We start from the raw sequence: 13,455 nt of genomic DNA on the forward strand, positions 1-13,455 counted from the left end.
CTTTTTTTTCCCGTTTTTCCCTATCGTGTGTACAAATTCCGACGCGCAAAGTTCCGACGCATGCTCGGAAACAAATCGACGCATGCTCAGAAGCATAGAACTTAATTTTCTTGGCTTGTCGTAGTCTTTTAGTCTTGACAGTCAAAAGTTTACTGAACTTTTGTGTGACTGTGTGTACGCAAGACAAGCATGAGCGGAATTCTGTCAGAAAAAACATCCGTTTTTTTTCAGACGGAAAAACCACTCGGGTGTACGGGGCATAAGCCCCAAAAAATAAGTTAACCTCATTCAAAAGAGTAGGCCAGTGCTGATAGGAACTAAGGGCCAGATTCTCGTAGAGCGGCGCATATTTAGATCGGCATAACGCATGCCTATTACGATACGGCGGCTCAATTTTGTGACATAAGTCCCGTATCCACAGAGTATTTGCGCCCAAATTTGCGCCAGCGTAACGTAAATTCCGATGCGTAAGGCGGGTAATTGAAAGTGGGAAGGAAGTGGGCGTGCTCCATTGAAATGAGCTGTGACCCCATGCAAATGAAGGGCTGGCCGTACTGCGCATGCGCGCATGGTTATGCACCTCACTAGGCATGCTCAGAACTCGGCCCGGCGCAATCAGTGAGATAGGAACTAGGCCCAGCGTACTTAGTGAGATACGCCCTGTGTGTAAATAGGCCCAGACAAACGCCCTTCCACTGCAAAAGTACATCCCTGTGTTCCCCTTCCTGAAAGCGAGGTGCTTTTGTTCAGTTGTCTGTGGCTGTGTGTTGGTTTGTGTAGGAGTGTTGTAGGAAAGATTTATTGGAGAGTGTTAGGCCTCGTACACACGGCCGAGGAACTCGACGTGCCAAACACATCGAGTTCCTCGGCCAGTTCAGCACTGAAGCCGCCGAGGAGCTCGGCGGGACGAGAGCTCCCATAGAACAACGAGGAAATAGAGAACATGTTCTCTATTTCCTCGCCGAGCTCCTCGTCGGCTTCCTCGGCCGAAAGTGTACACACGGCCGGGTTTCTCGGCAGAATTCAGCGAGAAACTCGGTCGGAAGCTGAATTCTGCCGAGGAAACTGGTCGTGTGTACGGGGCCTGAGAGGAGTTTGTATTAGGTGTTTTTTTTTCTGAGTGTTTTTTGTGTCTGTTTTTTCTGCGTGGTTTTTGGAGTCTGTATTAGCTGTCTGTTTGTGGTTTTTGGTTTTTGCTGTCTGATTTTTGTCTCTATTTGTTCTGTGTCTTTTTGTCTCTGTTTGTTCTATCTGATTTTTGTGTCTGTTTGGTGCTGAGTGTTGTGTGGTGATATGGCACCAAAGAGGAGAAAGCTCAACTTCTCGGTGCGTGAAAAGCAAATCCTTGCTAGGGCCATCACCCGATATGGGCGATTTTTACATGGCCCTGAGAGCCGGGACACCACCCGGCCAGAAAGAAGGCGATCCTTCAGGAGATTACTGATGAGATCAATGCGGGGGGGAGAGGGGGACCCCCAGTGGGATCGCAAAGAAGATCAATGATCTGAGGAGCCTGGTCCGTGATAAGCTGGCCAAGGTTACAGCACATGCCAGGGGCACTGGCGGGGGACCACCTTGCACCATCAGGTGGACTGATGAGAAGCGTGTGGTGGCCCAGTGCTTCCACAGCCAGCAATTGGTGGGCCTGCCTGGCTTTGACTCCGATGAGGCCGTGAGGACAGGTAAGTTAATTTTTTTTTCTATCTGGCGAGTAGCATGTGTGGGGGGGGGGGAGGGAATATGTGCCAAGTGTGTGGATCCTCCAACCTGTGTATGTTTTGTGTCATCCACAGATGACCAGGAGAGTGCTGGGCCATCTGGCCAGTCTGCTCCATCCCCCAGACAACAGGCTGCTGAAGAGCCCCAAGAAAGGCAGGAGTCTTCAGGGCAGGGGAGTGGCCACACCTCACCTCATGAGGAGATTGAGGGGGAGGAGGAAGAGGGGGAGGTTGAGGAGGATCAGCTTGACCTTGCCAGGGAAATAATTGGGCTTTTGGATGATGCTCCCCCTGAGGCTGGCAGCAGTCAGGCCTCCATCAGGGGTAGCCCCTCCCACTCCTTCCCCAACAGGGTCCCCCCCCCAGGGGGCTCCCCTCCTCCCAGGCCCCAAGCCACATCTGCAGGCAGGAAGGCCACCCAGAAGACCAGGGGGGTGGCAGACTTTCTGCCTGCAAATCTGCGGAGGGACCAGGCCCGTCAGACCCGCCATCTGGGTCAGGTCACCAGGCTTTGGCCCAGATGGAGGTCAGCCTGGGCTCCATAAAAGACTCCGTTAATGATGTGAGCACCAACTCATTGGCGATCAACACCTGCTTTTGTGACCTGCAGACCGCCACAGCAGGCGTGGCCCTGGAGGTGAATGCCCTGACCCAGGCTGTCCAGGACAATACCCAGGCTGTCCAGGCCAATACAGCAGCCCTCACTCTGGGCCTGAACAGAATAGCCGTGGCCTTGGAGGGCAGGCCAGCAGGTGTACAGACACCAGGGGAGGCTCCTCCTTCCCCTCCCCCCCCCCATGAGTCTCCCCTGTGTGGCCATGGCCGTGGCCGGCCCAGGCGTAGCTCAAACCGTCGTTAATGTGGCATGTGCTTTTGATTTTTTTTTTTCATATTTTTTAGGGATTTGTACTGTGATTATGATTTGTTTTATGTGTGTGAATGATGTATGAATGTGGGGGTGACATTCCTGCCAGAAAAGGGGTGTCACCCTCATTGTTGGTGGAGTAGGGATCCCCAGGACCAGGGAGAAGTGATCCCAGGTCCATGTGAATGGTGTATGAATGTACAGTGACATAATTGGAGCCTTGGCGGGGCGTTGCTGCTCCCTAGTACCATGCAGTGTACTTCGGTCTAATCCAATTAGATGAGGATGTGGGGTGTGTGTGCTAGGGACCACAGTGGGTGTGCATGCATGCATTCTCATTGTGCCATGATTAATGTGTGTGTTTACTGTGCAAAGATGCCTTCTGCAAGGCGTCTCCTGGCTGCTCTTCCCTCAGAAGACGGGGTACCCTCGGTTAGGGGGGGAATGTCTGGTTCGGGGGTCAGGTCCTTACATATGTCAATCTCCAGGCCCCTTCTCACTGCGAAGTTGTGCAGCATGCAACATGCACCGATGATCTGGCACACAAAGTTTGGGGAATACAACAGGGTACCCCCAGACTTATCCAGGCATCGGAAACGGGACTTCAGGAGGCCAAAGGTGCGCTCCACCACTGCACGGGTACGTATGTGTGCAGCATTGTAGTTTTCCTCTCCTGGGGTTTGGGGGTTCCGGAATAGAGTCATGAGATGGGGTCCCAGTGCATATGCAGATTCACCTGGAAGGGAAAAGACAGGAGGATGTTAGTCATGCATGTGCCCCTCGTGATGTCTGCATCATGGGGGGGGGACAGTCATGCCTGACACCCATGTCACTCACCAACCAGCCAGCTGTCCTTGTACACGTTCTGTTCAAATTCTCTTGGGATGTTGCTTTGACGGTATATGTAGCTGTCATGGCTAGACCCTGGGTGTTTGGCACGGACGTGCCATATGAGGTATTGGGCATCAACTATCACCTGTACATTGATTGAATGCCAATGCTTCCGATTGCGGTACATGTGCTCTGTCTCATGGGGGGGCTGTAGTGCCACATGTGTGCAATCAATGGCCCCCACGGTGCGTGGGAATCTGGCAATTCTATAGAAATCTGTCATTGTCTTCAGCCGCAGGTCCTACTGGGTGGGTTTGATGATTTGGTTGGCCATGCGTCTCAGGATTGCAGGGACAACCTGGTGCACACATCTGCTAATGGAGGATTGTGCCATCCCAGCCACCACTCCACTTGTGCGCTGAAAAGAGCCAGTGGCAAGGAAATGGAGTGTTGCCACTACCTTGACCAGTGGCTCCAGTGCATGTGAGCGGTGTGTTGGGCTGGTGATGTCATCTTCCAGGGTTCTGGTTAATTCCATGATGACTTCAGGGGTGAATCTGAAGTTGCGATACACCTCAGAAGCAGCCATGCCAAAGACATCTATGCGTCTGCGGTATATCCTCTCCTGTGTCCTCCTCCTTCTGCGTGCCTCTAAAGTCACTAGTATAGCTATGACTATAGATGCCCCTGGCATGTTGGCATACAGATTGTTGTCCTGCAAGTGTGGATGCTCAGCTCGTCCCTAATGGTGTTGCTTTAGCTGACCTGCACACGTCTGGTGTAAAGTTAAGGCAGCTTTTATAAGGTGTAACTTTACACCGGGAAAAAAGCAGATGCGCACACGGCGTAGCCTGCGCTGCACAAGCGTACTTTTGTGGATCGCCGTATCTCCCTCATTTGCATCTTTGCCTAGCAAATCCATGGTGCGTCTAGCGTATTTTGCGTTCCAAGATGCGCCGGTGTAATCGTTTTACGTCGGACGGAAAAAAATGGTTTTCAGGCGTATCTCGTTTTGAGGATGCGGCGCATAGATACGCACGGCGCATTTTTCAATTATGCCGCGCATCTCTAGATACGCCGGCGTAAGTGCTTTGAGAATCGGCCCCTAAACCCTTTGGCACCATCAGTACCCTACTGAGAGGGTCAGATCTGCTACTTACTCACCCAACACAACCAGAAGCAGCGGTATATCTAATGTATTTGACACATGAGATGGATCATTTTTTAAATACCCCCTCAATGAAATCAAGCAAATAATAATAATGACCTTGTAAATTGGTGGCCAGTCAATAAGTCTCCCCTTACGTTGGTGGCCTGAGGAAATTTGCCACCTTATACTGTTGGTCACTGGAAAATTTCCCTTTTACGTTTGTGGTCAGTGGAAGGAAAAACATCTGCTTTTTGTAGCGGTCAGTGGGGGCAAGAAGGTGTCCTTACATTGGGGGTCAGTGGTAGGCAAATTGTGCCTTTTTATTGGTGAGTATTGGGAGCTCATCTGAATAAATCACTGGTGTAAAGGGTCACGTGCCTAAAAATAAAGGAAAAGCTTAGCTGGACACAAGAATTTAAATGTAGGGTCTTGATAATCAAGTTGTGCTGTATGCTCTGCACACATCCTGATTTATCATAGAAAGTTAGTTAAAGTGCTTGTAAACCTATTTATTTTTTAATAACAAACATGTTATACTTACCTGCTCTGTGCAGTGCATAGAGCAGCCCTGATTATCCTCCTCTGGGGTCACCCCACCAGTGCTTCTGGCTTCTTTCCACTGCCAAGTGTCCACCATAGCAACTTGCAAGCCACTTGCTATGGGGGCACACTTGCAGGCTTGCTCTTGAGTCGCGCTCTGTATGTCCATTGACACACAGAGCACAGCTTGGCCCTACCCCCTGCTTCCTCTTCACTGGCTCCCAGTGCTGTCTCTGAGCCTATTGAGAGGGAGAGAACAATGAGAGCTGCTGCTCTCATGCACAGAACTGTATCAAGATTGGTCTCGGATAAGTATAGAGGGGGTGGGGGAGGGGGAGCTGCACCTTAATGCAGAGTATGTATTAAGGTAAAAACTTTAGCATTTAGAACTGGGACATGGGCTTAAAGTATAACTATAACTATAACTTTTTGTTTTAGATATAGTGGTTATGGATTAGAACATCTATTTGTATTGCTGTCTGTGCCCCCATTAGAGATATTCACTCTCTATGTGTCCTGTTTACCATTATCCTTGAAAGTAAAAGAAAAATCACACATTTTGGATTGTCCCCAGAAAAGTAAAAGAGGAAAATCTTCCACTAATTCTGGTTATCTGGGGTGCCCCAAAAGTTTTCCCTATTTTTCAGGGACTTTCTCTCACTTCCTGTTTAAATCTCTCTAATGGGGCACAGATGGCAAAAAAAAAAAAAAAAAACAGGGGTTATAAGCTTCCCTTACTCTACACAAAATGAAAAAAAAGTGTTGCCTATAGTTCTACTTTATCTACAGTATGTGTGTATGCATGTGTTCATTGCAGTCATTTATGGTTTATTTTGGGTTATTTTTGTGGCCATTGACAGCAGTGCTGAAGGCTAATATTGTAGCCTACTGACGCCAACGGTTAGTGCTGCTTCAGCCACTAACATGAATGCTGGGAGTTTATATTGTGGCCATTTACACTAGAGCTCTGTGTTATTATTTTGGTCAATAACACAAATGCTGAGAGTTTCTGCCACTAACACTAAGGCCGTGTACAGACGACCAAACATGTACGATGAAACCGGTCCGCCGGACCGTTTTCACCGTACATGTCTGCCCGGGGATTTCTGTATGGTGGCTGTACTCACCATCATACAGAAATCCGCGCGTAAACAATACGCGGGGCGTGTCCTCGCCGTCGCCGTGACAATGACGTGGCGACGTGGGCGGCCCTGCCAGTTCAATGCTTCCACGCATGCGTCGAAGTCATTCGACGCATGCGAGGGATGGCGGGCGCTCGGACATGTACGGTAGGTCTGTACAGACGACCGAACATGTCCGAGCGGACAGGATTTCAGCGGGCTGTTTTAAAACAAGTCCAGAAATATTTGCCCTCTGGAAAAAGGCCCGGCGGGCAAATGTATGCTGGAATCCTGTCCGCTAGGGCCTACACACGACCGAACATGTCTGCTGAAACTGGTCTGCGGACCAGTTTCAGCAGACATGTTCGGTCATGTGTACGGGGCCTAAGAGGCGATTCAGTTTGCATGCGTTGCGCTATATAAGTTTCTCACTCACTCACTCAACACCAATTATGGGGCTTCTCTTACTTACATTAATCATTTGCATTAAAAATACTGTAAAATCAAAATTTTTAGACGTGAAGAATAGATTATAGGAGGTATCAAGTAAGGTGGATAAGGACTGGGAACATCTGGATTCCAAAGACAAATGCCTAGTACACACGATCGGTTTTCCTGATGGTCAAAAGACCGCCGGGAAAACCGAGGGGAAAACCGGTAACCGGCTCGCTCCCTTTTCCCCTGTACACATGGCTGGCTTTCCCAACAGGAAAACTGCCAGGAGAACTTAGGTCGAGGAAAACCGGCCGTGTGTATGCTCCTTTGCAGTGTTTCCCATAGGAAAACTGCGAGAGAAAAAAACGCATTGATTCGCGGCAAGAAAAAAGAGAACTTGCTCTAATTTTTTAAACCGCAGTTTTCCTGTCAGGAAAACTGCTAAGGAGCATACACACGTCCGGTTTCCCGATGGGAAAAATGATCGTGTCTACTAGGTAAAAGAGTTGCTATTGACCACACTACAGCCCTCAAAACCCAATTTTCTTTTTTTTTTTTTTTATATCTAATACCTAAAAACATTGTACCTGTATATTGTTTTCATTTTGATTAACAAAATCTTTCAGTCTGGACTGTGAGCAGAAGGATACACAAAAGGATAAAGAAATTCATGATGATCATCGAAGACCGCAATGAAAGCATGGTCAATAAACCACAAGAGAAGAAATCTGTGCAAGATGATTTAAAAGGTGTCATTCAAATTGTATTGTAAAGATTCTTGCATGGCAACCTGTCAAATTAAATAGATGAAGTGTTTTCTTTTGTCCTTTACGAAAAAATAAAGGAAATCCCATCAGGAAGCAAATTTCATATAAAAATAGAAATGATAAAGAATGAAAGATTGCGAAGTATTCCAATTAAATTGAGTAAAAAAAAAAAATAATAAAAAAAATACATCAATGCTGTCAACTCATCCTTCTTTCATGCATTTGTACATGGAAAAAAATACTCCAGCATCAGTCATTACTAGTACAGTGGGTGACTGCGATATTGTGTCAATCTCGCTCCCTTTCTCGGCGAGATTGAGCACCTACGAGCCCCATCGCGGGAGCCAGCGCCGAGCTGGCTTGCCGCGATAGAGACAAAGCCGTCATAGAAGCGACGGGAGATCCGACTTGGATTCCCGCCAATTCTACACGTGTGCGGCGTTTGGTATGAATCCTGAGGGGGAAGTCCCCGCCGGATTTTAACTAAAAATCCGGCATGGGTTCCCCCCTCAGGAGCATACCGGGCCCTTAGGTCTGGTATGGGTTGTAAGGAGACCCCCCTACGCCGAAATAACGACGTAGGGGGGTCCCCCTACAATCCATACCAGACCCGTATCCAAAGCACGCTACCCAGCCGGCCAGGAAAGGAGTGGGGACGAGCGAGCGCCCCCCCCCCTCCTGAGCCGTACCAGGCTGCATGCCCTCAACATGGGGGGGTTGGGTGCTCTGGGGCAGGGGGGCGCACTGCGGCCCCCCCACCCCAGAGCACCCTGTCCCCATGTTGATGAGGACAGGGCCCCTTCCCGACAACCCTGGCCGTTGGTTGTCGGGGTATGCAGACGGGAGGCTTATCGGAATCTGGGAGCCTCCTTTAATAAGGGGGCCCCCAGATACCGGCCCCCCACCCTAAGTGAATGAGTATGGGGTACATCGTACCCCTACCCATTCACCTGCAAGAAAAGTGGTATAAACACAAATAAAAAAACACAGGGTATTAAAATATTTTATTAGTCTGCTCCGGAGGCCGCACCCTGTCTTCTTTAGCTCTTTTCACCAGGGGGGGGCTTCTTCTTTGACATCTTCGGGTGGGGGCCGCTCTTCTTCGCCGCCGTCTGGTTCTCTTCCACCGCTGGGGGGGGGGTCGCTTTTATAAAAGCGCCCACCCCCTGGCAGGTTTCCTCCGACGTCTTCGGCGGGGGGTGGTGTGCTTCTCAGGGGGGCTTCTTCTTCCGCTATCCGGGGGGGTCTTCTCCGCTATCCGGGGGGTCTTCTCCACTCTCCGGGGGTCTTCTGCTATGTTCGCCGCTCTCCGCTGTTGACTCGGCGTACCCCGGTTCTTCCTCCCGCTGTCCGGTGCCTTCTCCTTCAGCGCTGAACGTCTTCATCTTCTTCTTCTTCCGTGCTGTGACGTCTTCTTCTTCTTCCGGGCTGTGACGTCGTCTTCTTCTTCTCCCGATGTTGACACGCCGGCTCTTCTCGCTGCAATGACAGGTGCGCGGCTTGCATCGGACTTATATAGGCCTCACAGTCCCATCATGCTCCGTACCTACCCATGTGATACCTACCCACGTGGGTAGGTACCGGAGCATGATGGGACTGTGAGACCTATATAAGTCCGGCGTAGTGGGGTCTCCTTACAACCCATACCAGACCTAAGGGCCCGGTATGCTCCCGAGGGGGGAACCCATGCCGGGTTTTTAGTTAAAATCCGGCGGGGACTTCCCCCCTCAGGATTCATACCAAACGCCGCACACGTGTAGAATTGGCGGGAATCTCCCGTCGCTTCCATGACACTCTTGCTGGGATGTGCTTTTACTATTCCAGTGAGTGCGAGATGTCGGCACCCTGTCGCCGAGAATCAGTGCGATGCCGTCGTGCTAAAAACACATTCTCGGCGGCAGGCACTGTAGTTCTTGCACTTGCACACTGCCAAAAAATAGTTCTGTGTATTTTTTTGGAATGCTGACTCTGATTACAAGAAGTGCTATAGTAATCCTAGATATACCAAACTGGTATAACTGATTATTCACAGCAGAAGAGGATCTGCAGGTACCAGCCAATGGATGTCCGCTGTCACACGCTGATCATCAAGGATAGAGGCTGGACTAAGCTCTGCATATGTAAACAATGCAGAGCTCTATCCTGACTGTAGGGATGTCATGGCTATTCTTTCTCTGCTTTGCAGGGAAAGAAAATCTATCACATTGATAAGTCAGTCTTTGAATGTAAGTCATTGACAGCAGACAATTGCATTCGTCTTCAATGTAAGTTTACTTCAGAATACACTGCATACAGGATCACACCTCCCAAAGCCTTGGGGAGGATTGTGATGATACATAAGGTTTATACAGACATTTTATAAGAAATTGATAACATGAGAGTCTACGCAGGGCACGAAGCCCAATGTTTGGATTACACAAGATTTCACAAGATTCCATAAATCACACATATATAATGAGTAAAACTGACATCCGGTCATCCTGACCTAATTAGCGCATCATGTGAAATGGTTATTTTGATAGTTAGAGAGATGGATTATATGTGAGGGGTAATTATCAAGTAATAAAAAGGAATGGAAGGGTTTTTCCAGACACACTGTTTACTGTTTACATAGACTTCTTATCAGCTCATTAAGGCGGAACATCTCTTATTTTACATGAGACATTTGTTCGGCCATGAGAATGGGAAAAACATGTTATTGAGAATATGTTGAGAATATGTTGCAATATATTGCAATGTGTAATACCAAATAGAATTTAGAAACATAAGCTTATTTGCAGGGAAAAGACAGAATATGGGAGACCTCTACCCTACTGTTCTGTCTAAGATATTCAATTTTACATTCTAACCCTAGTAAATATACAAGGTAGATCAATGTAGATTTTCATATCTTGTCAGTCCCTCCTGTGTTTCAAATTCTTTGGTATTCTCTGTTAAATTTCATGCTTCCGGGGGGTTCTCAGGGTCTTTCGGTAGAATCGCAGGAATCCGGGTCACCATTTCATGAGCGGTCTTAACTCTGGACCTTGAGGGCTCAAAGGAACCAGCATTAATACAAGCACCACAACATGCTTTATAGGTATGTGTGGTCATCTTCATGCAACATTTGCAGATCATAGGTGCACATTTGATTATAAGGATAAAAAGTACAATAATTCCAACAATATAAAGAATACCATGTAGTATACCTGAAAACCACCCACCAATACCTGAAAACCAGTTGAGCGGATTGATCCAGGAAAGACAGCTTTCCCAGCTACCATCGATCCAAGCGGTTTCGGTATGCTCCTTGCGAAAGTTAACCTTTAAGCGCTGTACTTTTTCTATATGAGCAATGATGGCCTCTTCGGCCCTAGTATCATTCCTAATATAGTTACAGCAGGCAGTTCCCACTATGGTGCATATTCCTCCTTGACTTGCAGTGAGATAATCCAACACCAGCCGGTGTTGCAAAACCTCTTTCTTGATCATTTTTAGCTCTGTAGCCATGGCTATAAAGTTTCTATCATATAGGGCAGTGACATTATCCATCAGGTCTGCCAGATCTATGATGAAACTGAAAGCCTTCTTAATACAACATCTATTGTGTGTGTGTGATCATGCAGTTCTTGGTATCGATCAGTACTCCACACAGTGTCCTTACCCTCAAACCAATATTTAATATCGGCCTTTTCCATGCAATGGGAATCTCCAAGTGACTTTGTAGTACTCCGATAACCTTGATCACGCTGTTCAGGAGAGTAGTTTCGGGTGAAGTTGATACAAACTGCAGGTGTTCTCATTGGGGCATTTGTGAATAACAACAGTGAAACAGTTCTTTCAAACATGTTGGGGCTTACTTCATCGAAATGGGCACTATCCTCCATTTCAACCAAAGTGCTGGGTATGCCTATCAAGGGTATAGTCTTGTGTGAAATAGGGGCATGTGTGCATATCCAACAGGTAGTAATGTTCAGTCTTTTAGCTGCTTGCAGATGCATGGACACAAAGGAGTTATGGAAAGGTTCTGCCAACCTATCATGGAAATCATGTGTGTCTCTTCTCAGCCTTTGGCCTGGGGTTGAAATAGTTCCAAGCTGCAATAACTTTTTCATTATAGTAGCATTTAGTAGGACAGTGTCATGTGTCTTACCCATCGCTTTCTGGTGCGTCCATTCATACGTCATAACCGTTATCCACACCAACGCTCCTCCACAGAGGATGACACACCAGAGCTGAACATCTGGTTTAGGCCCTAGAAGATTCATCTTGTTGTCTTCTGGCTCGAGCTCGTGTCAGCGGTGGAGACCTGGAAGGTAAAGGTACAGAATAATCCTGGCCAGTGGTACACTGGCTACTTTTTGGAGCTACTGTTTTCTTACAATGGGAACCATGCACCCAGTACTTATAGTCTTCCAGCTTTACAGCAGTAGGAGACACCAGAATGATCTGGAAGGGTCCTTTCCACTTAGGGGACAAAGTAGTCCGGGGTGTATGATTCTTGATATACACCCAATCTCCTGAGTTTAGTCCATGAGTTGTCTCATTCGTATCCACCGGTTGTCCTGCTTTGGCTCTGGAAAAGGTATCAGAAAACACGTTTGCCAATTTGCGTACATACTCAATCATGGCATCTTGACCATTACCTAAAGTCACTGTTTCAGGATGTATCAATGTAGCAGGAAGTCTTTTGGGTGGTCGCCCGAACCAAATATCAAAAGGTGATAACCCATGTTTCTCCTTGGGGGTGGTTCTGATAGTTGCTAAGACTATCGGCAAGGCCTCTACCCATGAGCTTTTCCCATTAGCAGTTATCTTAGCCAAATACCTTTTGATTGTTTGATTAGTCTGTTCTACCATCCCACTAGCCTGTGGTCTGTAAAGGGTGTGCAATTGCTGCTTTAACCCTAAAATATTTACCACTTCAGCCATAAGTTTGTTATCAAAATGAGTACCTCTGTCTGATGAGAATATATTTCCTATCCCAAACCTGGGAATCATCTCTCTAGTAAGGCATTTTACCACTGTCCTGGCATCATTTCTCACCGTTGGGTATGCTTCTACCCAACCCGAGAACTGATCCACACAAACTAGTAAGTACTTAAATCTACCACAAGGTGGCATGTCTGAGAAGTCTATTTGTGATAGGTACCTCCATGGGCCAGAGAGTGCCAATACCACCGTGGCCAGGAGGAGGGAGATCCTGGCATTGATAGCAGATGATGTGAATGCTTTGGGGAGTGAGGCCAGGACCCCAATGAGATCTTAAAAAGGATCAATGATCTGCGGCGCGTGGTTCGAGGTAAGCTGGCTAAGATGACCACTCATGCCAGGGGCACTGGAGGGGGACCAGCCACTACTATGACGCTCACTGCTGAGGAGCGGGTGGTTGCCCAGTGCCTCCACAGGCATCAAGTGGAGGGAGTTCCAGGCTTTGACTCCATTGAGGATGTCTTGAGGACAGGTAAGTGTTTTTTTTTCTATCTGGTGTGTAGCATGTGAGGGAGTCGAAGGGAACATGTGACAAGTGTGTGGATCCTCCAACCTGTGAATGTTTTGTGTCATCCACAGATGTGCAGGAGGGTGCTGGGCCATCTGGCCAGTCCACACCATCCCCCGGACATGAGTCTGAGGCAGACCCCCTGGCAAGCCCGGAGTCCTCTGTGGAGGGGAGTGGCCACACCTCTCCTCATGAGGAGGTTGAGGAGGAGGAGGTCACCAGTGGCAATGAGGTGAGGCTCCATTTGGAGGAGTCTCCCCCTGTTGCTGGCACCAGTCTGGCCTCCATCAGGGGTAGCTCTTCCCACTCCTCCCCCAACAGGGTTTCCCCCCAAGGGTCTCCCCTTCTCCTAGGCCCCAAGCCACATCAGGACCCAGGAAGGCGACCAGGAAGACAAGGGGGGTGGCAGACGTTCTGCCAGAAAACCTGCGGAGGGACCAGGCCTGCCTGACCCGCCATCTGGGTGAGGTCATAAGGAGTATGGAGCACATGGCAGACAGCATGGCCTCCATAAAGGAGTCTGTGCAGGATGTCGGATGTAACTCCTTA

General features: G+C 48.4%; 1 protein-coding gene across 2 annotated transcripts; it reads right to left on the bottom strand.

Annotated features, from left to right (window-relative positions):
* Window positions 1–9,679: 9,679 nt before the first annotated feature.
* Window positions 9,680–12,496, bottom strand: LOC120937530. Of its 2 annotated transcripts, none has more exons than XM_040350820.1 (2): window positions 11,560–12,496; window positions 9,680–10,452 (listed from the first exon to the last, which is right to left on the bottom strand). In XM_040350820.1, the coding sequence occupies exon 1, from the start codon at window positions 12,405–12,407 to the stop codon at window positions 11,655–11,657; it is 753 nt and encodes a 250-aa protein (XP_040206754.1). In that variant the 5' UTR covers window positions 12,408–12,496; the 3' UTR covers window positions 9,680–10,452; window positions 11,560–11,654. The 2 variants fall into 2 exon arrangements, with proteins under 2 accessions (XP_040206754.1, XP_040206753.1); XM_040350819.1 differs by having other exon boundaries at window positions 9,680–10,460.
* Between the last annotated feature and the right edge of the window lie 959 nt (window positions 12,497–13,455).

Source organism: Rana temporaria, chromosome 4 (genome assembly GCF_905171775.1).
Source record: "Rana temporaria chromosome 4, aRanTem1.1, whole genome shotgun sequence".
Lineage (NCBI taxonomy): Eukaryota > Metazoa > Chordata > Amphibia > Anura > Ranidae > Rana > Rana temporaria.

Coding starts and splice junctions, on each gene's coding strand:
- LOC120937530 (XM_040350820.1), bottom strand. CDS start 12,407: ATGATTCCCAGGTTTGGGATAGGAAATATATTCTCATCAGACAGAGGT.